This window comes from Dendronephthya gigantea, unplaced genomic scaffold, assembly GCF_004324835.1.
Source record: "Dendronephthya gigantea isolate DGI-Jeju-01 unplaced genomic scaffold, DenGig_1.0 000028F, whole genome shotgun sequence".
In the NCBI taxonomy this organism is placed as follows: Eukaryota; Metazoa; Cnidaria; class Anthozoa; order Malacalcyonacea; family Nephtheidae; genus Dendronephthya; species Dendronephthya gigantea.
This window is the reverse complement of record NW_021163038.1, coordinates 1907775-1932398: the sequence shown is the minus strand read 5'-3', so window position 1 is coordinate 1932398 and position 24624 is coordinate 1907775. Positions and strand designations below refer to the sequence as shown.

Below are 24624 nucleotides of genomic sequence, written 5' to 3'. Positions count from 1 at the left end.
GTTCTATGCAAGAAGCGAACTAAATGTTTTTAACCTTAATTAATACAAAGATACTGCTTACAAGTACATATTCAGTGCATAGTATTCAAGTTGACTCATTCAAGAGAGTTCTAAGAGTGTATTTAATTTTGACTTACATCCACCGTTTAAGCTAAACGGGCTTGATACAACCGGTCCCATGCAGATGAACGATTGCTCGTGTAGAGCTAATTCTGGCGCAGGGTCTAAGTTCCCCGTAGCAGTCGGGGACTACATACAGTAAATGTTTTTCCCCGGAGCTGAATTTGAATTTCAAAAATATGATCTGGTGTTTGGATAAAAAAGTGATGTTGTGCGTTTGATCACAAGAGCAAATCTAAATACATCTGTTGAGAGCTTCCGTCACCTGATACAGCCTTATTTTGGGCTGGTTTTCATTTAGTCATAACTATCGCGAACATAGGTAAAAATAACTTGTTCATGGATCTGTTAATATAGTCAATTAATGGAGAAATAAATGAATCTAGCGAATTATATAACACGACAACGTCTCATTAAATACAAGATCCTGGCGCTTATTTATACTTGACTAAACAAATAGACGTAAAACTCCTAAAACTTTAATTGTTTTGCTTTCTTTTGCACAATAGTAGAAGCAAAAGTGAAGAAAGTATACTAGTGTACACAAATGAAAAGTGTACACTGTGCGCTATTTTGCAAAGTCATAAATTTATACAATATATATACGTAAATAGTTAATACGTATCAGAGTATATGCGCCATACTGTGACATTCCACTCACCGTGTGCTATGATATCTTATTGTCAGTATTATCCGAATTTATTTCTCATGTATCCTACATATAGTGCCTTCATGGATTATATGCTATCCAAGTGTCAATCATGAACAAATGCAATATGCGATGTAGCAGTACTTGTTCTAAATTGAAACTTGTACTTGATTTATTATGGAAAGCAACGTCGCTGTCTGTGACTGAGTTTGTGTGCATACTGTTTTGACAGTGAAAATTGATATTGATCGATATGTGACTTTATATTTTAACATACAGTTTCCAAAATCTAAGCTTTTAGAATGTTTCTGGCTTTGAAAAGATCCTGAATGAGAATAATGTTGTTCATCCAATCGACCTCTGTTTTAGTTTTAAAGGTTTTGTGAACGTGGCGAGCCATTTAATTATAATACAGGATATGCTTAGAGAAATATGATGAATAATGAAAACGGCTTGCGTACTGAGAAACATCAAATCAAATTAATTTTCTTCATTTGTTTTTAATTTTTTTATTATTTTAGAGGATTAACAAAAAAGCTATATTACATCTCATGCAACTATGTGATACGACATGAAATTTTGTATTCCCCGTGTCAGCTTACATACTTAAAGAAATTGGAAATGGCTTCGCTGTTCGAGGAAGGTATGAAAAACATTGTGTCTTATTCGACTTATTCGAAAAAGAGCAAGAGACCTGTAACGAATTACACAAAAATTATAAAATCGCATTACGGTTGCAGAATGCCTATGTAGTTTTTAATGTAGTAAAACTGGAAAATTTAATTGCGAAATATTTGGAACGGTGAAAATAGAGCCAAACAAGGTTGCCAAGCATTGTAAAAGTCAGTGGTACGCGCGTTAAAAACATCATCACGGTTAAAAAATTTTGAAATTACTTGTATATGCGTATGTTTATGTTATAAACAGAGCGATTGCACACAAGTATTTTTCTCCCACAGATCTTTTCGAACAAACAGGGCAGTACGAACCTCTTACGACTCGTCTACGTAATATACTCCGTGAATACAAAGATGGCGTCGGTATTTTCAAAGAATTGATTCAAAATGCAGACGATGCTGGAGCTACAAAAGTCAAGTTTTTGGTGGACTGGAGACAAGGAAGAACGGAGAGTCTTTTCTCCCCTGGCATGGCTGAATGCCAAGGACCAGCATTGTGGGCCTACAACGATGCTGTGTTCACTGACGATGATTTTGAAAACATCAACAAGCTTGCAGGAGAAACGAAAGTCGGAGATATTTCAAAGATTGGTAGGTTTGGTCTTGGTTTCAACGCCGTCTATCACCTCACAGACGTTCCAAGTTTCATCAGCCGAGAACACTTGGTGGTATTTGATCCGAACACTCACCATTTACAACGTCACATTAAGGACAGATCCCGTCCTGGAATTCGCATCAATCTTTCCGAGAAATCAGAGTCGCTAACACGTTACCAGGATCAGTTTCAGCCATACAATGGCGTCTTTGGTTGCAATACAACGCAAACACGTGAAGCATTCCACTATAATGGAACATTATTCCGATTTCCTTTCCGCACGGCCACCCAAGCGAAAACTAGTGATATCATCAAAACCGCTTACGGTCGGGACAAGGTTCAAAGTATTGTTCGTAGCCTTTGTGAATGCGCTGAAACCCTTTTGATCTTTTCCCAACATGTGAAAGAAGTAGAAGTCTTTGAATTGAGTGGACGGAGTCAGCCAGGCCTAATGCGATTGGTACTCTCTGTAAAGAAACCCAGCGTTCAAGTCCTCAGTCAAGAAGGGGTGAACGACAAAGAACCGTTCATTAAACAGTGTTCTAAATGGTGGGGAAAACACCGTGAATCTCAAATGTCTTGCGATATATTTCCGTCCAGTTGTGAGATGGTAAATATTGTGACTACAAAAGAGCGGTCGGAACTGAATGGTTGTAATGGTCGAAAACACAGCAATCAAAAGTGGCGTGTAGTTTCAGCAAGTGGTAGAGACGCATCTCTCGAAATTGCTCGCTCACCAGAAGGTCGTGCTCGTGGCTTTTTGCCCTGTGGTGGGGCAGCGTTTGTCGTTCAGAAAGCAGCTAAGAAACGTTCTTACTCAGATCTTTCTGGGGAACTGTTCTGTTTCCTTCCATTGTCTATTTCCACAGGGCTTCCTGTCCATGTTAACGGTTACTTTGCCATCATGTCTAATCGCGTTGAACTTTGGAAACGATCGATTATAGGAAGCCAAGCAGTCGAGGTGAAATGGAACGAAGCGCTGATGGAGGATGCACTGGCCAGAGCTTACATCATGCTTCTTGAAAACGTGAAAGATTTGATCGGTAAGAAAAAAGATTACGAATACCACAGTTTGTGGCCAAGCAGTGACACCGTTGACATGAAATCTTGGGCGAAGCTAGTTCAGAAAATTTGCAGTGTCTTGTTGGATCCGAATTCCAAGTTGTTCTACTGCGATGGAAACTGGATGAGTGTCAACGATGGTTACATACTGAGCGATGAATTTACCGAGATCTACGAGACGACAGTGGACGTTTTGCGATCCCTGGGAACCCATGTTTTCAGTTTACCCCGTAACATATTAAACACCCTGAGGCAGTACGATCAATCCGGGATTCTCCAACGACGAACTTTGTCGTTCACTGTTTTCATTCAAAAATACTTTCTCCCAAACATCAGAATCTTCCTTCCGTCTCAGCGGGACGCCATTGTTTGCTTTGGTTTGGATCGCATCTTTCGAGGGTCTGGATCATTTTTCTACAGAAGAAACAACGAAAGTGAGCTGATCGATCTCTTTAAAACAAATCGTTGCATCTCAGTATCCCAAAATCAGGTGATCTTGGTGAAACCCTGTGAACTTATTCACCCGTCCAGTGTAGCAGCGAAGTTGTTTTCTGAGCAAGATCACCGTTTTCCAGCTGGAAATGACCTGCGTGATGCAAACAGATTGTATGTTTTGGAAACACTCGGTATGGTAAGAGATCTGGATTGGGCCGGAGTATATGAACGGGCTCAGTCGGTCGCAAAAACTAGAGATCTGGGACGGTGTCGCAAGTTAATCAAGTACATTAGAAAGCGATCAGTAGAACTATCAATATCAGATTACCATCAAAGTTCTCTCCAACGTGTAAAGTTCTTGCCAGTGTTAAAGTATCCTGTTGAAGAATATCCTCTACCTTGGAAAGGATCACCACTTGTTCACTCATACCTCCTCTACTCACCAATCAACGTTTTCCTACCAGAACATGCCAACCTCATCGGATCGTCGTGTCTAATCGTAGACACCTCTGAGGAAAGTGGTTGTGGAGAGATAAATGCACCAGTGGCAGATATTTTGGGCTTTTTAAGTCGTCGTCCGGAAGACAAGTTTGTGTTTCAACAGTTAGACGAAGCAATTTCTTTTTGGAATCAGCTATCTGAAGAAGAAAAACAAGAGACAGAAATAAAGTCTGCGATCGAATCCATATGCCAGAGTATTTACAATTTTTTTGATGAAAAGGTTGTGGATCGTGTTTCCAGCCTCTCGCAAACGAGTTTCTTGAACAGTCTTGCCAATCGACACTGGTTGTTTCTTGATGGTAAATTCGTGAAAAGCAGTAAAGTTGCTTTTACATCCAACGGGATTGGATCTCCATTTTTGTTTACTCTTCCATCCTATTACATAAGAAATTATCGAAATCTTTTTCAAGCGATGAAAATCAAGAACGAATTTGATGTTGAAGATTACATCAGTGCTCTTTATGAATTAAAAAAGATGAAACAAGAACTTGCGTTGACCGAAAATGAATTCCACATTGCATTATTCTTCATCAATGAAATCGATGTTGAAAATCCCGTCGTGGAGAATCACAAGGGCAAGATCCCACTTCCGGACACCGAGCGTATTTTGCGCAGAAGTCGAGATGTCGTTGTTAATTTGGATTTGTGGCTCGAAGATCCAGATAATCATCTGAAAGTACATGAGAAAATATCAGCGCAAACCGCACATGCCCTCGGTGCTAAGCCACTGAAAAACGTGATATTGAAGAAATGTTCGAGTCGCATCGGCTATGGGGATTCGTTTGGACAGCATGAAGAACTGACTGACCGAATAAAGGGGATTATAGATGAATACCCTGTTGACGGAATACTAAAGGAGCTCGTTCAAAATGCTGACGATGCTCAAGCTTCGGAGATACACTTCATACACGATACTCGATCAGATCTACCCTATGAAAAAGTTGCAACAGAAGACGGGACAACCGAGGAGATACAAGGACCGGCACTTTGTGTGTACAACGATAGGCCATTTACAAAGAAAGACATCGAAGGAATTAAGAATCTTGGTATTGGAAGTAAACGAGGTAGCCCGGAGATGACAGGCAGATATGGGATTGGATTCAACTCCGTTTATAACCTCACGGACTGTCCAAGTTTTTTGTCAAATGATGACACTCTAGTGATTCTTGATCCACATCGCCGTTACGTCCTTGATGAAGACCCTGGCAAACTGTTCACGCTCAACACCAACCTACGTCATATTTTTTCAGACACGCTCAAAGGATATCTTGCTGACCATTTCAAATTAAAAGGCTCCACTATGTTTCGTTTTCCGCTAAGAAAAAGAGATAATGAGTCAAGAATTTCCAAGTTTTGCCCGAACCTGAAGAGATTTCTAGCCACTTTTCAAAAGGAAGCGAAAAGGTCGTTGCTGTTTCTAAATCATGTTAAGAAGATAACCCTTTCAACATTGCATCAGGGTAACAAGCTTGAAACCATATATTGCGTCGAATCTGTAATTTCGTCAGAGGATGAGGAAAAGCGCCGTCAGTTGACAAAGAAAATTTTGGACCAAAGTAATACGCCAACAGCGGAAATTGAATGGCAAGAGGTCAGTTACATCCTGGCTATTAAAGAAGGCAGAAGTGAAGTCGAGAAATGGTTGATACAGAAGTGCTTTGGATCAGTTAATTCAACCTCAAATGCGAACATAACTCGAATTCCCGATGGTTGCCATCTTGGTCTTCTTCCTCGTGGTGGCGTGGCAGCTCGACTGTGTTCCCCACCTGGCCATGAAACGTTGCGTGGTATAGTGTACTGCTCCCTGCCTCTTCCGGAGAACTACACCGGCCTACCAGTTCATGTCAATGGGCATTTTGCCTTAGATAACACCAGACGAGGTCTTTGGAGCGATACTTACGGAAGGGGAGCAAAATATGAATGGAATCAATTTATGCTTCGCTGTGTATTACCACCGGCATATGCAGCCTTGATCAAAGAAGCTCAGAATCATCTCTGCGATGATGAAGCTGACGACCGTTTTTCGCGTTACCATCGTCTGTTTCCTAAAGTTGGGGGAGGTTCGTCGTGGAAAACCCTTACCAGCGAGTTATATCAATATCTTGGACAAACAAAAGCCAAAGTATTGCCATTGCTAATTCCCGAAGATAAAGCAACAGGAATTAGCCTTAAATCCTTTGTTGGTGGGTTGGTGACCTATATTTGGCGAAATGATGACCCTGAGCAACCACCGCCTTTTAGATTTATTGAATGGATGTCTTCTGACCAAGTATACTTCAAGGATTTGGGGGATTTGGAAGATTTGGAGGATGAGTTTTTATACCTTTTGTTACGAATTGGTCTTCCGGTATTGCTTCACGCTCCATACCAAATATACGATGGTTATAGATCAGTTGGTATGCCAACGAATAAAGTAAATCCAAAAAACGTAATCAGGTTCCTAAGCGAATTTCAATCGATTGGATCTACCTGCAAGATTGGTAATCTTCCGAAAAATCTGGAAAACACAGTATTCAAGAGTGTGGAAGAATTGTTAATGTTGATGAAGTATTGCTGCAAGGATGCAGATCTTGGCAAGCAGTTAAAAGGCCTTCCTTTGCTTTTAACACAAGATGGCTGCCTAAGAATTTTTAAACATCCAGTGTTCCGTTCTAAATTCGGGGATCTCATTCCAACGCAGTCTGACTTGTTTATTCATTCTGAAATTGTCCATCAAATCCCGTCAGATTCTACCGAATCGGAGGAAGATATTGTTCGAAATTTTACCGAAAAAGATCTCGCACGATTACTACCGAACGTGTTCCCAAATGAAACGTTAATTGCTATCAAGGATCGTGCCGCATGGGAACTCCCTCCCGAGGGACCTTTGTCAGAAAAGTGGTTGGAACGAGTTTGGGATTTCTTGCAAAATCACACAAAACCTGGACCCGAAGAAGATTCTGCCTCGCTGGATTGCCTGTCAGAATGGCCAATTGTTCCAACGGAAGATGGAAAACTTGTGACGGTCACGGACGCGAAATACATTTTGGATATGACTGTTTTAGGAAATGAGTCTGCACAACAACAAAACGTTCGCACATTTTTGAAAAATCTGGGGTGTCCTGTGCTAAACAAGCAGATTACATTTCAAGAGGAGTCTACGAGAAATGTTCGCCCTGTGCTTGATCCATATGTTGCCCACCCTCACAAAGTCGAAGATGTGTTACTCGTACTTTGTCACATGTTGGAGAGAAAAGAACTCGACACCTCAAAGCTTCCCGAAAATGATATTCCTAACTTCCTTCGGTTTGTACAAGACGACTACGAAAGGTCGGAGCATTTGGAAGACTGCAAGCAAATGGTAAAGGAATTACCGTTCCACAAAACGTTGGATGGAAAACTTGTGAGTTTGCTCGGTCCCTATTTTTCTTATGCTCTTGTTCCCTCTGGCGTTCCAACACAACAGTTGGACGAGCTTCAAAAGCGGGCGAAATCTCTTTTCCTGGACTCTGATGCTATAGATACGCTCAAGAAACTCTACACCGATCTTGGCGTGATAGGTGGTAAAGACGTCAAGGAATTTTACGTGGAGTATGTCTTCAAATATTTCGATATTTTCACTGGGGAAAGTCAACTAGAACATTTAAAAAACATCAAGGAAAACATCTTCCCGTCACTCCCAAGAGGTTACTCGCGTGAAAAGGAAACATTTCTAAAAAGTTTTAAAGAAACTCCTTGTATTCCTGACATAAATGGCCGACCGCGTGTTGCATCTGAGTTTTTCGACACAAAAAATGCTTTGTTTTGTGCAATGTTTGTAGACGACCCAGAGAAATTTCCATCTCCGCCATTCGACGATGAAGATTGGCGTGGCTTACTTCGTTCGATTGGATTGCAAGTTGATGTCACTCCTCAGTGCTTCCTGCAATTTTGTGAAACGGTTGCCATAAATGGAAAACGTTCTCCCGAAAGCAAACAATATCGCCAGCAGTCCAAAGAGTTAGTCAATTGTCTGTTTTCAGAGGAAGCTTTGCAGAACGAGGAATTTTTAGTTAAAATCTCTGAAATTGGTTTTATTGCGTCAGCTACAATGGAAGATGAACTTGCCTCAATTCACAAGCCGTATGAATGTTCACAAAACATCCATCCACCTTTTATCGAGTTCCGTGATGCAGTGCCGTGGCATTTGAGAAATATTTCATGGACTACTGTTCCAATTCTCCCAGACTGGGTGCAACCGAACGAAATGGATAAATGGAGCAGCCTTGGCATTGCTGACTCTGGTCCGGCATATACCAAAGTCATCGATCATCTTCAAAACATTGTCAGTTCACCTAGTCTCGAGTCGTGTGAAAGTTCACTCTTGGGTGAAATCACCACGTCAATTTATACGTCTTTGTCGGCTACTATGCAATGCTCCTTTACCAATTCACATGACAGTTGTGAAGATGTTTGTAAAGACATTGGTGCAAGATTGGAAGGGAGTTCATGCATCTTCCTTCAAGAAGATAAAACCTTTGTGAAAGCAGAACAGCTTGTTTTTAAAATATCTAGTCGATTCCATTTGAAGCCATTCCTCTTTCCTGTGCCACCTAAATTTAGGGAATTGCAACATTTTTTCAAACGACTTGGTGCAACAGAAAGGCCAACACCACAGCAGATCGCCTACGCCCTGAGATCCATTCACGAACAGATCGGAGAAGAGATGCTCTCTGCTGAACAACAGAAACAAACCAAATATGCCATGCGTGTCATTTTCCGTTCATTACACAAGGGCCAAACTGCTGATGGCATAAATGAATTGTATTTGCCAACACAATGCGGACGCCTTCTCAAATCCTCTGAGACTGTATGCAAAGTCTCACCTCGTTTTACTGAAGTAGTCAAAAATCTTGAACGTCCAATTCTGTTGCGGTTCGGTGAATGTTGCCTGAAAAAAATTGCAGATAGTTATATTGATGCTTTACCAGAGCATTTAACACCAATAAAGTTCGGTGATATTATCCGAGAGAATGTTTCTTCTGAGTGCAAACGTTCAGTATGCCTTGAGGCTCGAGATGGCTCCATATGCAAATTCGAGGAAGAATTCCAGGATCTGTTGAAATCCGACGAGTTCCAGGAAGGCTTGAAACGCTTACTAAGTCACGATCAACAGAAGCCTAAAGCCTTTGCAGAAGTCATAAAGAAACTGCAAACGGATGTTAAGATGAAATGCGTGGGATTCGAAAGGGTAAAAATAGATATTATCCGCTGTGAAACGAACGAAGTGTTGGATAATTTGGCGGAGGTTTGTTACACGGTGAAGGAAAATGACACATGGTCATTTTACATGCAACACGATTTTAAAGATGATCGTAAATTCCTTTCAACTGCTTCCTGTGTTAACAAGATACTCGGAGATTGTATAAAAAGAGAAATCGGTCTGATTGCAATGGTTAGCTGTTCGTTACCAAGTGAAATTTCAGCAGAGTTAGATAGACTTGATATTCCTTACAGTAGTTGGGAAACTGCTGATGACTCCGATGTGTCTGACGATGAATCTGAACTAGATGAGGCTGAACATGGTAGGTCTCGTCACTCTCGTGGCCTTGCTCTTGGTCATGATGATGGTGCTGGTCTACTTCATCCATGGTGAGATAGTTATTTTGATTATGTCAAGATTTTCGAACTTTTGCAGTGTTTTGATTGTACTAGCTTTAATCGAAAATATATGAAAACACTCCTTCCACTTAAACCATTGATAATGAAAAAATTGGCTTAGAAGCCCGTAATGGTGCCTAGGCTTTCCACAGCATGTCAGCGTGTAGAATAACACCACCCGTCACATGTTATGGCTTAATTTTTTTTTTTTTGGAACGCCTGATATACGCATGAAAATTTGAATTTTCATTGTCTTTTTCAGGACAACCGATAGAATGGTGGATGAAAGATTCTATCCACAGAATCCTGGTGAAATGTTTCGTTGGCTGAAGCAATCCATGAGCGACTTAGACAGTGCGAAATGGTTACTCCAAGCCGGTCCACCTTTCGACGCCCTTGCTTGTTTCCAGAGTCATCAAGTGGTGGAGAAATGTTTGAAAGGAATGTTATTCTACAGTTGTGGTATTCCTGGTGAATTGCTTAGTTCTCACAATGTGGAGAATCTGGCAATGGCGCTCAGGGGAAAAACAGAACTACCGGATGACACAGCGATGCAGTCGGTGAGAACAGTTGCTGGATACTACCTAAGCACCCGTTATCCCAACCGCCAACCGTTTGATATCGTTCCTGCCGAAGCCTTTGACGCAAATGAAGCACAGAGGGCAATTAATGCAGCCTCGAAAGTATTTACACATCTTGTTGAAAATTTTCTTAAAGATTGATTGACGATAGATAAGTAAACAGCTTCTATGATGTATACCTTTAATTCTTTTGTTTTTTTGAATTCGCTGGAGTGTCGGATCCGGCGACGTGATTCGAAGAAAGAACGCCTAGCATAATTCGAATAGTCCTTTCATACGAACCATTTTTTTCTAACTGTCGAATTTCAATTTTTATGGTATACATCGCTTTCGGGATGTCATACTATAATAGCCTTCACATCAAACAAGACTGTGAAGGCGTCCGGTATTCGAATATAAATAATTATTTTCAGAAAAAATTGACTGTCGAAAATTTGCACGAACAAAAGTTGTTTAATAGAATTGAAGCCGTTTAAAGTTTATTTCGTACTTTGCTGCGTGGAAGATTCTACAGTTGATGTTTGAGAAACTACGAAATATGTTAGGCTTTCTATCACGCATTCGTATTTTTACGTTTTAATTTTAACTGACCAAATACCTTAAATTATTGTAACAGATGACAAATGCATGACAAAATTAATTAGTTTTAGTAGGACATATATGCACGAAAGCGATTTTATGGGGAAAATACATGGGAAGACGTTTTATTACTGATTTACCAATTGGACAAATGAACTATAATTAAGATTTAGACCAGCAAGCATGAATTGGTTAGTTGTTGAAACACTTGGCATTGTGGTATAGTGGTAGATGAATGCATCACCAGCATGCAGGCAGCAGGAAAAAACGTCCTGAATATCAAAGTTCACGGGCAAAAATTCTGCAAAAGAGAAAATAATGTTATACGAACTGATCTAAGGGCGCTTTCCTTTATACGGAAAAAACGGCCAGACCGGTCCTGTTGTATTTCGGTACAGACAGATTACTGGCATTTTAGAGTGTTTCAAGAACTCTGAATTCAAGTATATCGTTATTTACATCTGCCTAGCACGGGAAAGTATAGTTTTATCGCTATATTCCTAACGAAATACTTTATTTCAATTTAAAATATGACTGGTCTCACCATTTTGGCCGTTTAATGGAAAGTGCCCTAAATCATTATTAATTCGACAAACTAAATGCCAAGTGCAAAAGTTGAAGCCGTTGATTGTTAAGCCTTGGTTAAACGTCGCAGATTGAAACATTGTCTTTTATAATTTGAAATGATTAAAACTTTATTCCGAACAATTGTGCGCGGGCGTTTTCCATCATTCATTTTTACCGTGTGCAAGCTTCAAATCTTCTGTGCAAGTCATATTTCGTTGGGCATTTGTAAGTCTTTTTGCTACCCAAATTTGAAGCTAGTATAAGTATTAAGAATTGCGGGTAAGTTTTACCAATTTCCGCTGCGTCGCTCGTCATACTATCATGCATATTCCATACGCGTGATTTTATTTCACTATTGAGAAGGCCGCTATTGAACGTCGCATTGTGGTCGCGTCGAATGCATTTCAAACAAAAGATATTGAGGTGTTAATGAGCTTAGGCAATTAAACTCCAGGGATTACATTGTTATAGGTGATTTTAATGGTTTGGGGGTTTTTTGGGACATCCTGTATATCTAAGGCTTAGGTTTTACGTCGCGTTTTGGTCGCGTCGAAAGCAATTCAAACAATAGATGAGATGATAAGTTACGTTAATGCCCACGAGCAAAAATTTGCGTCATTCAAATTTTAACAATAGATGATTTCAAGGGACACCCTGTATAATTTATTTACGTTTTACGGATTATTATGCATGCATACATATGTGCATCCATGTTTACTTGGACATATTTGCATATCTCGTAGGCGAAGAAAGTCTATTTTTGTCGTACAGATATGCACTTCAAGTTCAAAACCATTTTAATCATTCTTAAGGGCTGTTTACATGAGCCCGGTTACCCGAGATTAAACGAAGCATGAGATGATTTTGAGGTATTGAAATGAGCAGATAACATGATCTTGGCAGTCGTATAATCACCACAACAATAGCATGTGCTTTTTTTGCTGTCATAACGACTTATTTCAATACCTCAAAGTCCCCTCACGCTTCGTTGAATCTCGGGTAACCGGGCTCATGTAAACAGCCCCTAAACTGACCGAGACACGTGAGCAATAATGGAATATTACTATCCCTGCCAGAATAGGCCCTATACTGAAGTGCGGTTAGTTTCATCACGTCCTAGGCGCTTCTGCAATCTGCATTGTTTATCCGAGAAAGCGGAAGCGCCCGAGCCGCGGCCGAGCGGTTAACCTAACCACTAAACAGCTCAAATCGAAAGCGATTATACGATGTGACGATGTTTGATTCATTTGCTCTGAATTTAACAGCCACATCTCAACGTCGATCCAAATTAGGCTTTGGCAACTTTGCGCTAAGGTTACACCTTTTGACAGGCAAATAGTTAGGTAAGTGAAGTCCAAAGAAAATCTGTGTCCTCGATATTAGTATCGTCTGCATGGTTCGTTTAACGTGTGTCTGTAGTAACGTCTGAAGCGTTGGACTTGGATATTTTCTTATTGTCTGTATATAACAATATGTACATCTCAGGATGTATAGATGGATGTTAACTATGGGTTGCAATTGTAAGTAGGAACTAAGAAGGCCGATATTCATTGTGTACTTGTTGAAATTCGAGCACGGTTTCGAAAAAATATATTCGTTTCAGACTTTCAGCAAAATGCTCTGATGTACATACGAACTCTTATTTAAACATCCGTAACTAATTCACTCGTTTACATCTATCAAAAGAAGAAAATCGCAGCAAAATTGTAAGTTGTAACGTGCTTTTAGCGAACTTTAGATTCGGGGTACATTTAATTATTCATTCAATTATTAATTAATTATGAAATTCCGGTTAATGGCACCTGCTGCAAGGATCGAATAGACCTCTACAGCCGTTATTTTGTGCGCAAGAAAGTTCCAACTTTAATTTATCATCGAAAATACTACAGTTCTCTTACAAACGCTTCGGAATCCCAAAAGGCGTAACTTGAATTTTGTGATATAACATGAGCACTTTCGTTTAGTATCACCCGAGATATTGGCAAATCAATTTCAAGGAATTAATTCATTTTGCCTTATTTGGATGGTTTTCAACAATTTTTTTTACTCTTTTCGAGTGGTAATAAAACAAAAATATAATTGTTTAGCTCAATTTCACTTCATACAGCTAGTGTGACGAAAAGCTCAAAATTTAAGTTATGAATCAGGGATATACTTTTCTTGAGTTACGCAGCTTTTATAGTACCTGCATAGTGAAGCAAACGACTTAATTTCTGGATACTCTCTGCCACTGGTGTATTCTTTGTCATTGTACAAAATAAGCGGAAACTTTTAAAGTAGAAAATACTACTTAAAAATAAAAATAAATTATTCCTATCACGGCGTCTTTTTATCGAGATGCTGGCGAAAACAACAGATCGTTTCATTAGGAATAAAAATGCATGTGATGTTAAACATCTTACAAAATTGACACTACATTCTTTGTGTATTTGTGGATCCTTTTATGACCTGTAAAAAGACATACCGTTTTCTACATAGCTTGCAGTTATGGTTTTAAAATCCCTGACGATGTATTCAATGGTATCAATGATATCCAGCTCATCTGGGTATAAAAATCAACCAATAAGAAGCCAGATCTTCGACAAAACTGAATTATCATTTCCTTCATTGCACATGACTTAGACACTCGAAAATATCGAGTAATTGTACTATATTTATGTGAAAACACGTTTATTTTTTCTCAAACTGCATGTTAGAATTTAAATTTTTCACCCTTTATAATATTAGTAGGAAGAATAAGGACAAATAACACCAGGCACATGATAACTCAGATTTGTCGAGACGCTTTATGACGTCATGATCTCAGATCAGCTCGATATTCGATGATATCGATTATATATCAATTAAATTGTTCAAAAACAGATTACTTTTCAAAGTTTACGTGTGTTCATTGGCGTAGCCAATCTGACGATTTGTCCCTCTAAAACATGAATAACTCTAACTTTCTAAAGATATGAATAATTATAATAACTCGAAATTTACATAGCGGGACAAAATCGTCTGGCTGGCGATCAGGAACCGCCAGGCTGTGTTTCTACCTATTCTGTCACTTGGTGTCACTATAATTCCTCTGCTTCTTTTCAATTTTAGGATGATTGTTAAAAAGTTACCTATTTCATTTTGTGTCACTTTGGATACAAATTAAGTGTTGTAGTGCATATTGTTGCTTACATACTTACTGATATAAGTTTATTGAAAATGGCTGCAAAGTTAGAAGAAGGTACGTAACACATATCGAAATCATAGCTAAAGAAAACAGTATTTCAATTATGTCACCAGAAACGTGGCAATTAACATTAATATTATGTCTTTTCTTTCGGTTAGATCTTTTCGAACAAACAGGACAGTACGAACCACTCACAACTCGTCTACGTAATATACTCCGTGAATACAAAGATGGTGTCGGTATCTTTAAAGAATTAATTCAAAATGCAGACGATGCTGGAGCTGGTAAAGTCAAGTTTTTGGTGGACTGGAGACAAGGAAGAACGGGGAGTCTTTTCTCCCCTGGCATGGCCGAATGTCAAGGACCAGCATTGTGGGCTTACAACGATGCTGTGTTCACTGACGATGATTTTGAAAACATCAACAAACTTGCAGGAGAAACGAAAGTCGGAGATATTTCAAAGATTGGTAGGTTTGGTCTTGGTTTCAACGCTGTCTACCACCTCACAGACGTCCCAAGTTTCATCAGCCGAGAACACTTGGTGGTCTTTGATCCGAACACTCACCATTTACAACATCACATTAGGGACAGATCCCGTCCTGGAATTCACATCAATCTTTCCGAGAAATCAAAGTCGTTAACACGTTACCGTGATCAGTTTCAACCATACAATGGCGTCTTTGGTTGCAACACAACGGAAACACGTCATAGATTCTGCTTCGACGGAACATTATTCCGATTTCCTTTCCGCACATCCGCCCAAGCAAGAACCAGCGATATTATCAAATCCCCATATGGTCGAGACAAGATTCAAGCCATTGTTTGTAGCATTTGTGAATGCGCTTCGAATCTTTTAATCTTCTCCCAACATGTGAAAGAAGTAGTCGTCTTTGAATTGGATAAATCAAGTCAACCAGACCAAAAGCGTTTGGTGCTGTCTGTGAAGAAACCAAGCGTTCAAGTCTTCCGGCAAGAGGGGACAAACAGCACAGAACCGTTTATAAAGCAGTGTTCCAAATGGTGGAAACAAAACCGTGATTCTCAAAACATTTGCAAGGAATTCCCATCCAGTTGTGAGCTTGTTAACATTGAGACCAGAAAGGAAGAGTCAGAATTGAGTGGATGTGACGGTCGATACAGAAGTGACGAAACTTGGTTGTTAGTTTCAGCAAGTGGGACTGACGATTCTCTCAAAATTGCTCGCTCACCAGAAGGTCGAGCTCGTGGCTTCTTGCCCTGTGGTGGGGCAGCGTTCGTGATTCAGAGAGCCTCCAGGCGGAATTCCAACTCTGATCTTTTTGGGGAACTGTTTTGCTTTCTCCCTTTGTCCATTTCCACTGGGCTTCCTGTCCATGTCAACGGGTATTTTGCCATCATGTCTAATCGCGTTGAAATTTGGAAACGATCGACTACAGGAAACCAACCAATCGAGGTGAATTGGAACGAAGCCCTGATGGAGGACGCATTAGCCAGAGCTTACATCATGCTTCTTGAAAACCTGAAAGATTCGATCGGTAAGATAAAGGATTACAAATTTTACAATCTGTGGCCAAGCAGTGACACCGTTGATATGAAATCCTGGGAGAAGCTAGTTCAGAAAATCTGCAGTGTCTTGTTGGATCCAAGAACCAAGTTATTTTACAGCGATGGAAATTGGAAGAGTATCAAAGATGGTTTTATTCTCAGCGATGAATTTACCGGGATCTACGAGACGACAGTGGAATTATTGCGATCTCTGGGGATCCATGTTTTCAGTTTGCCCCGTAACAGGTTGGAAACCCTAAGAAAATACGATCGATCCGGCATCCTGCAACGACGCACTTTGTCCTACACAAAATTTATGGAGCAAAATTTTTTTCCAAACATCAAGACTTTCTCTCCCACTCAGAGAGATGCCATCGTTTGCTTTGGATTGGATCGAATCCGATATAAAAAAGAATCCTCCTGCGATGCTCGCCTTTTCAAACAGAATGCCTCTATTTCAGTATCACTAAACGGGAGAAATTTGGTGAAACCTTCTAAACTTATCCACCCATCCAGTTCCCCATCGGAGTTGTTTTCCGAGCAAGATCAGCGTTTTCCAATCGGACACGGCCTGCGTGATGCAAACAGATTGTATGTTTTGGAAACACTCGGTATGGTGAACGATCTAGATTGGGCTGGAATCTACGAAAGAGCTAAGTCAATCGTTGAAACCGGAGGGCTCGAACGGTGTCGAAAGCTAATCGCATACATCAACAAGCGAATAGATCACTTGCCAATCCCAGTTCCATATTCAAGTCTTCTGCAACATTTACAGTTTCTGCCAGTGTTAAAAAAGCCTGTTGGTGAATTCATTTTACCGTGGAAAGGATCATCAAATTTGGTTTGTTCGCAGTTATACGCACCAAACGAAGTCTTCCTTCCAAAAGATGCCATGCTTGTTGGATCATCCTGCTTAATCGTAAATACATCCAATGAAGATGGTTGTGGAAAGATGAATACAAAAGTAAAAAATCTTTTAGGATTTTCCAGCCGTCAGCCTCAATACGAGTTAGTCATTCAGCAGTTAGAGGAAGCAATGAAGTTTTGGAGTAAGTTACCGAAAGAGAGAAAACAAAAAGCTGAAATGAGATCGGCCATTGAATCCGTCTGCCAGAGAATTTACCGATTCTTTAACGATGCGATCACGAGAAAGGGGTCGAGAAAGGGGTCGAGAAAGGGGTCGAGAAATCGAAGATTCCTGAGTGAGCTCGCAGTACGGAATTGGTTGTTTCTTCAAGGCACGTTTGTGGAGAGCAAAAAGGTGGCTTACACGTCAAGCGGAAACGGAGCTCCATTTTTATTCACCCTTCCATCCAACTACATATTGGAATATCGCAATCTTTTTGAAGCTGTTCAAATCAAGGAGACATTTAGCGATGAAGATTACATCAGCGCTCTTTCTGAACTGGAAAAAACAAAGCAAGGTTGGCCCCTGAATAGCGACGAATTGCAAGCTGCAATATTTTTCATCAGTCAAATAGATGTCGGAAATCCCACCGTGAAGAATTTCGTCGGAAAGATTCCACTTCCAGACACACATAGAATTTTGCGTCCAAGCAAAGATGTTGTGGTAAACCTTAGCTTATGGTTGAAAGATCCAGGTAATAACCTAAAAGTCCACGAGAAGGTACCACCGCAAACAGCACATTTCCTCGGCGCGAAATCTTTAAAGAATGTAATATTGAAGAAGTATTCACGTCGTATTGGCTACGGAGAGTCATTCGGGCAACACGAAGAGTTAACTGAACGACTAAAAGGAATTCTGGATGGATATCCGGCTGATGGAATACTAAAGGAACTTGTACAAAACGCTGATGATGCTCAAGCCTCGGAGATACACTTCATACACGATACACGACGTCTGAAATGTCAAAAGGTCGTGGTTGAAGGAGAAACGTCGGCGGAAGTGCAAGGACCAGCACTTTGTGTCTACAATGACAGACCATTTACAGACAAAGACCTGGATGGAATTAAGAATCTTGGTATTGGAAGCAAGCGAGATACTCCAGGAATGACAGGAAAATATGGAATTGGTTTCAATTCAGTTTACCATCTTACCGACTATCCCAGCTTTTTATCCAACGACGACACTCTTGTGTTTCTCGATCCTCATTCCCGATATTTTGATGATGATCGTGGCCAAATATTCAAAGCCATGGATGCAGAATTTCGAGATCTCAACTCGGATACACTCGACGGATATCTTCCTGGTAAATTTAATTTAAAAGGCTCTACTATGTTCCGTTTTCCCCTGAGACAAGAAAGGAATGAATCGAAGATATCCAACGGTTCTCCTGATGTGGAAAATCTTTTTCAGACCATGGGAGAGGACGCACGGAAGTCATTGTTATTTCTTAATAATATCAAGAAAATAACATTATCAAAGATTAATCTAAATGGCAAAATGGAAGAAATATTTTGTGTCGAGTCTGTGATCACTCCGGAGGATGAGAGAAAGCGTAGAGAACTGGGACGGAAGGCCTGCGATCTCAAAAACATTCCAACCGCTGAAATCGGATGGGAGGGAGTCAACTACACCCTAAAAATCTACGAAGACAAGAAGAAAGTCGAGAAATGGTTGGTACAAAGGTGCATTGGATCGATCGTTTCAAACTCCTCTCTAATACAGAATGGTGAAATCCCCGACGGACGTAATCTGGGTCTTCTTCCACGTGGTGGTATTGCAGCTCGACTGTGGAATCGTTCCTCGTTCTCGTTTGGTCAAAAACAATCAGAAGTTCGTGGCATTGTATACTGTTTCTTGCCTCTCCCACAGAATTGTACTAATCTTCCTGTTCACGTCAACGGTCATTTTGCGTTGGATAGCACTAGACGAGGACTTTGGACAGACACTGATGGTAAAGGCATAAAATGTGAATGGAACAACTTTATGAAAACCTCTGTATTACCACGTGCCTACGCTGATTTGATCATTGAGGCTCGTAAGCACCTGTGCGACAGTGACGACCAACTTTCACGTTACCATAGTTTCTTTCCAAGAATTTTTAAAGATAGTGCCTGGGCAACTCTTGCCATTGCATTGTATCGGCATCTTGGCCAGACAAGAGCTAGCGTGCTGCCGTTGCTGGTTCCAACCAAATCAGAAGACAAGGGGACTACTCATCTTGGTGGGTCTAACTACACCTCGAGCAGCGCTATTACTAACAAAACCTCACCTGCGCGTTTCAATCGCCCCGAATGGCTTCCTGCTGACCAAGCCTATTTCACCAGTTCACCAGTTGATGAAAATACTGATTTTCTGCATCTGCTATTACGAATTGGTCTCCCTGTGTTGCTTCAAACTCCGTATCGAATATACGATGGATTCAGATTTGGTGGTGTGACTTCGAACGAAGTAAGTCCAAACAGCGTAATTGGTTTTTTAAAAGAATTCAATTCGACAGGATCTTCTTGCAAGGTTGGAAATCTTCCGAAAAAGCTGCAAGCCACTGTAGTCAAAAGTGTTTCAGACTTGTTACTCTTAATAAAATATTGTCGTGCTGAAGAAAATTTCGGCAAACAGTTGAAAGGCTTACCTTTGCTATTAACACAAGATGGCTACCTGAGAATCTTTGAGTCATGTCATCCAGTGTTCCGTTCTACATTCGGGGATCTCATTCCAACGCGGTCTGAATTGTTTATTCATTCTGAAATTGTCCATCAAATCCCATCAGATTCTACCGAATCGGAGGAAGATATTGTTCGGAGTTTTACCGAAAAAGATCTCGCACAATTACTACCGCACGTGTTCACAGGCAAAATGTCTTTGAAGGCAATCAATTGTCGAACATGGACGTTCCCAACTAAAGGAATCTTGTCAGAACATTGGTTTAGACGACTATGGAAATTTCTACAAAATTACGCCAACCCTGAGTCCTGTAAAGATTACGTCCCTCTAAATTGTCTCTTGGAATGGCCAATTATTCCCACAACAGGTGGAAAACTTGTGACTGTCCAGAATGCGAAATCCATTTTGGATATGACAGCCTTGGGAAATGAATCTGCTCAACAAGAAAAAGTTCGCAAGTTCTTGATGAAACTGAAATGTCCAGTACTAGACAAAGAGATCACTTTTCAACAACATTCAAAAAACGTTCGTGCTATAACAGATCCTTATGTTGGCCACCCTTACAACGCGAGCGATGTCTTAATCGTTCTTTGCCACATGTTGAGGACAAACGAGCTCAGCATCTCTAAGGTTTCCAAAACTGACATTCGTGACTTTCTTCGGTTTGTGCAAGATGACTATGATAGGTTGGAGGATTTAGAGCAATGCAAACGAATGATAAAGGAATTACCGTTTCATAAAGCATTGGACGGACAGTTCGTTAGTTTGATCGGTACCTATTCTTCTTATGCTCTTGTTCCGTCTGGCGTTCCAGTGCAACAGTTAAATGAGCTTCAAAGTCGAGCTGAATGTCTTTTTTTGAACTCAGACGTATTATTCACCCTGCAGAGACTCTACATCGATCTTGGCGTCAGAGGTGGTCAAAATGTCACACAATTTTACGTGGAGTATGTCTTCAGATATTTCAAGATTTTCACCAGAGAAAGTCAATTGGAACATTTACGTTATATAAAGGACAACGTCTTTCCTTCATTTCCACAAGCTGGGTCATCTGCGAGGGACGATTTGCTGAAGAGTATGAGAGAAAATCCTTGTATTCCTGACGAAAATGGCCGCCTGCATCTCGTAGCTAACTTCTTCGACCCCAAGAACGAGCTGTTTAAAGTAATGTTTGCAGACGATCTTAAGAAATTTCCTCCGCCACCATTCAATGATACAAGTTGGTTACAACTACTTCGCGATATCGGATTGAAAGTTGCGATCACACCTCAGTTATTCTTGCAATTTTGTACGACAGTAGCTGAATATGGCAGGCGTTCTCCTATCAACGAAGAAACCTGCATTCAATCCAGAGAACTGGTAAAGTGTCTTTTTACGAAGAGAACCTTGCAAAAAGAGGCATTTCTTTCTGAAGTTTCGCAAATCAAGTTCATCGCTTCAGCTGTAGTAGAAGATGAATTAGCCTTAATTCACGAGCAGTACCAACGTCCACAAAACAGCTATCCACCTTTCATTGCGTTCCGTGATGCAGTTCCGTGGGATCACAGACTCATATCATGGACTACTGTTCCACTTCTTCCAGACTGGGCGCAACCAAACGATATCACAAAGTTTAACAACCTTGGTATTGCTTATTCTGGACCTGGATATATCAAAGTACTCAATCATCTGCAAAACATAGTCAACTCACCTTGCCTTGAATCAGTTGATGGTGAACATGGTGAACAGTTAAAAGAAATCACGAAGCTGATTTACCGGTTCCTCTCTGGTACCATGGAATGCTGTGGTCATAACCCAAATGGCAGATGCACTGAAGTTTGTTTAGATATTGGCAATCGCCTGAGAGGTAGTTCATGCATATTTCTACAGAAAGATAAAACCTTTGTGAATGCAGAACTATTGGTGTTCAAAGCTTCTGAATCATTCCGTTTGAAACCATTCCTTTTTCCCGTGCCAGATGAATTAAGAGAATTTCAGCATTTTTTCAAACGACTCGGTGCAACAGATAGGCCAACACCGCAGCAAATTGCCTACGTTTTAAGATCCGTCCACACACAGATCGGAGAAGGGGTTCTCTCTTCTGACCAGAAGAAAAAAGTCGTTTATTCGATGTATCAAGTTTTTCGTTTAATACAAAAAGGTGCAAGTCCTGATGGAATTGAAGAGTTATATTTGCCAAGTGAAAGCGGACAACTTCTCAAATCATCTGATATGATTTGCAAAGTTTCACCACGTTTTACGGAAGTGATAAAGAACCTTCAAATGCCTATTCTTTTGCAATTTGAAGAGTGTGGCCTTAGAAAGCCCGTTGATAGTTATATCGATGCACTACCAGCGCATTTAACTCCGATTAAATTTGATGATGTAGTCAGGGAGGAAGTCGCTTCTGAGTGCAAAAGTTCCACATGTTCCGAAGCTCGAAGTGGTGCCGTATGCCGTTTCCAAGAACAATTTCAGGATCTTTTGCGATCCGATGAATTCCAAGAAGGACTGAAACGGTTACTAGTCCACAATCAACAGGATCCACAGGAATTTGAAGAAATCTTGAAGAGACTGCAAACGAATACTACGATGAAGTGTATTGGATTTGAAAAAATCAGAGTCAATGTGATCGAACGTGTTACGAGTCTCTTATTGGATAATTTAGAGAAGAGTTGCTATGCAGTACAAGAAGACGGCGATTGGTCATTGTACATGCAACACGACTTAGCTGACGATGGAGGAAAGGTTTCAACTGCTGCCTGTGTTAATAAGATTCTAGAAGGTTGCATTAAAAAGGAAAATGGGCTGACCGCAATGCTCAACTGCACATCAGCAGGTGAAATTTCAGTGTCGTTGAATAACCTTGATATTACTCAAAGTACCTCCAGAAGCGCCGATGATTTCACTGAAGATGAAATGGATTCCGAGAGTGATGGTGAACGTGGGGACGGAGGAGATGGAGGGGGATTCAGTGGAGCCGAAGGGGATGGTATTGGTGGAACGTCTAATAGGCGGGGTAAAAAGCGCACTGCTCAGTCTCATGGTGGATATAGCATTGGTCCTAGTCATGGTTATGGAGATGGTGAATACTCAAGGTAAATTTAAACACATCAGAGCTTCCTGAGGCATAGTTGAGAGTTTTAAATAAAATTTAGCCAAGTCTACTGAGTGGTCCAGTGTTAAAAGGGCATTTTAAAGTCCAGAGATTCACCTTCGTAAGAACCTTCGACTTGTATCCACACATAGGGATATTGGGATAACAGTAGAATGCATGTAGTTAAAATTGATTAGTCGATTATGTAGTTAAAATTAATTGATTATGTCAGCTAAAATTGATAGCTTCGGGGGTAGAATTTGGGAGTGGGTTTTTATAGTACGGGCAAGTAATATGATATTATGATCACATTCGCGTTCCATCTGGATAATATAGTCTTTTAAACATCTAATTGATATGATTGACCTGTAGTATATAACTTTAAATGAATATTTTCCAGCTTCAGAGATGATACCGAAGACGAGAAAATTTTTCCGAAGGATTCCAGAGAAGCAATGCGATGGCTGCGACAATCCAGGAGTGATTTGAATAGTGCAAGGTGGTTACTCAAATCCGGTCCTCCTTACAATGCCCATGCATGTTTCCAGAGCCATCAGGTTGTGGAGAAATCCTTAAAAGCTTTGTTATTTTATCATTGTGGCATCTCTGGTGGTTTGCTCTCCTCCCACGACGTAGTGAGACTAGCAAGCAAATTCACAGAAGAAACAGGACTGAATGGGACTGCCACGAAATCAGTGACACGATTCGTCAAATATTACTTGAATACTCGTTATCCCAATCGCCAGCCGTTTGATATCGTCCCATGCGATGCTTTTAGCGACGATGAAGCAAAGACGGCCGTTGAAGAAGCATCTAAACTGTTCGACTTTGCTGCGAAGGAATTGAATGACCAGTGGCTAGAAACGAGAATGGTTTCGCCTCTGACATTTTAGCGAGATGAAGATAACTTGGAAAACAGTGTAGTAGTGACGATTTAGTCACGGTATTCAAATTTCAATTATTCCTCTATATACCGTGAATATCTATATACTGCATGTGAATATCTATATACCGTGAATATCTATATACTGCATGTGAATATCTATATACCGTGAATATCTATATACTGCATGTGAATATCTATATACCGTGAATATCTATATACAATCGCTCTACTGTTCCACGCACTCTATAGCAATAGAGTGACACAACGGGGATGACAGTTGGGAAACGGGTTTTCAGGCAAAGGCTGGCTTACACTTACAGGTACAGTCGGTGCGGCCGAATTGGCGCATGCTCTTTCGCGTACGTACGTGCAAGTGGAGGCCGGCCTTAAAATATGCCACCACGGTATTCCTACCCGTTGCATGATTGCCTAGGTTATTTTTTCCTTATGGCTGCTTTCATATAACATAATTCGTTGAAATTCGTTGTTATACGAAATCCGACACATGAAAACCGACACTGAAAATTCAAAGAACAAGATCAGGCTATAAGTTAGTTATTTATTACTTTGGGTATCTTTGCTTCGCGACTCCATAAAGCCGGAAGTGGTTAAAACATAATTATAGTCATGTAATCCATGCATCTCAAATCGAAAGTGATTATTACAGGAAAGATATAAACAAAATTTCTTAAAATACTGATACGTCCAAAGGCCGTTTATGTACTAATACGAATTACTGTAGATTTGAAGAGGCTTTTGCTACACAGCCAACGTGTGTGTACGACAAGAATCTGAACGTAAGTACAGAGGATATATAATCAATATTAAAACAATGTCAGAGTCATATATGTGTTCAAACTTGTGTCGGTAACCTGTGTCTGTGACTTTTAGAGCGTTAAACGTTAGTCTTCTACCGCACAATTACAGCAGTTTATGTCGATATTGTCGCAGATCATAGCTGGAACTTGTGAATCTTGTATTAAAGGGCGATATTTGTTGAAATTTGGGCAAGGCTTTGA

The 24624-nt window shown here is 40.4% G+C and overlaps 2 protein-coding genes across 2 annotated transcripts; both read left to right on the top strand.

Moving 5' to 3' along the window:
• Window positions 1-1330: 1330 nt before the first annotated feature.
• On the top strand, window positions 1331-11059 carry LOC114523810 (sacsin-like). The gene is made up of 3 exons (XM_028544844.1): window positions 1331-1412; window positions 1729-9649; window positions 9921-11059. Exons 1-3 carry the CDS (start codon window positions 1391-1393, stop codon window positions 10378-10380), a joined length of 8403 nt encoding a protein of 2800 aa, XP_028400645.1. The 5' UTR covers window positions 1331-1390; the 3' UTR covers window positions 10381-11059.
• A 1591-nt stretch (window positions 11060-12650) lies between these two features.
• On the top strand, window positions 12651-23612 carry LOC114523809 (sacsin-like). Its single transcript, XM_028544843.1, has 4 exons — window positions 12651-12728; window positions 14476-14605; window positions 14710-22720; window positions 23120-23612. Exons 2-4 carry the CDS (start codon window positions 14584-14586, stop codon window positions 23610-23612), a joined length of 8526 nt encoding a protein of 2841 aa, XP_028400644.1. The 5' UTR covers window positions 12651-12728; window positions 14476-14583.
• The last annotated feature ends 1012 nt before the right edge of the window (window positions 23613-24624 follow it).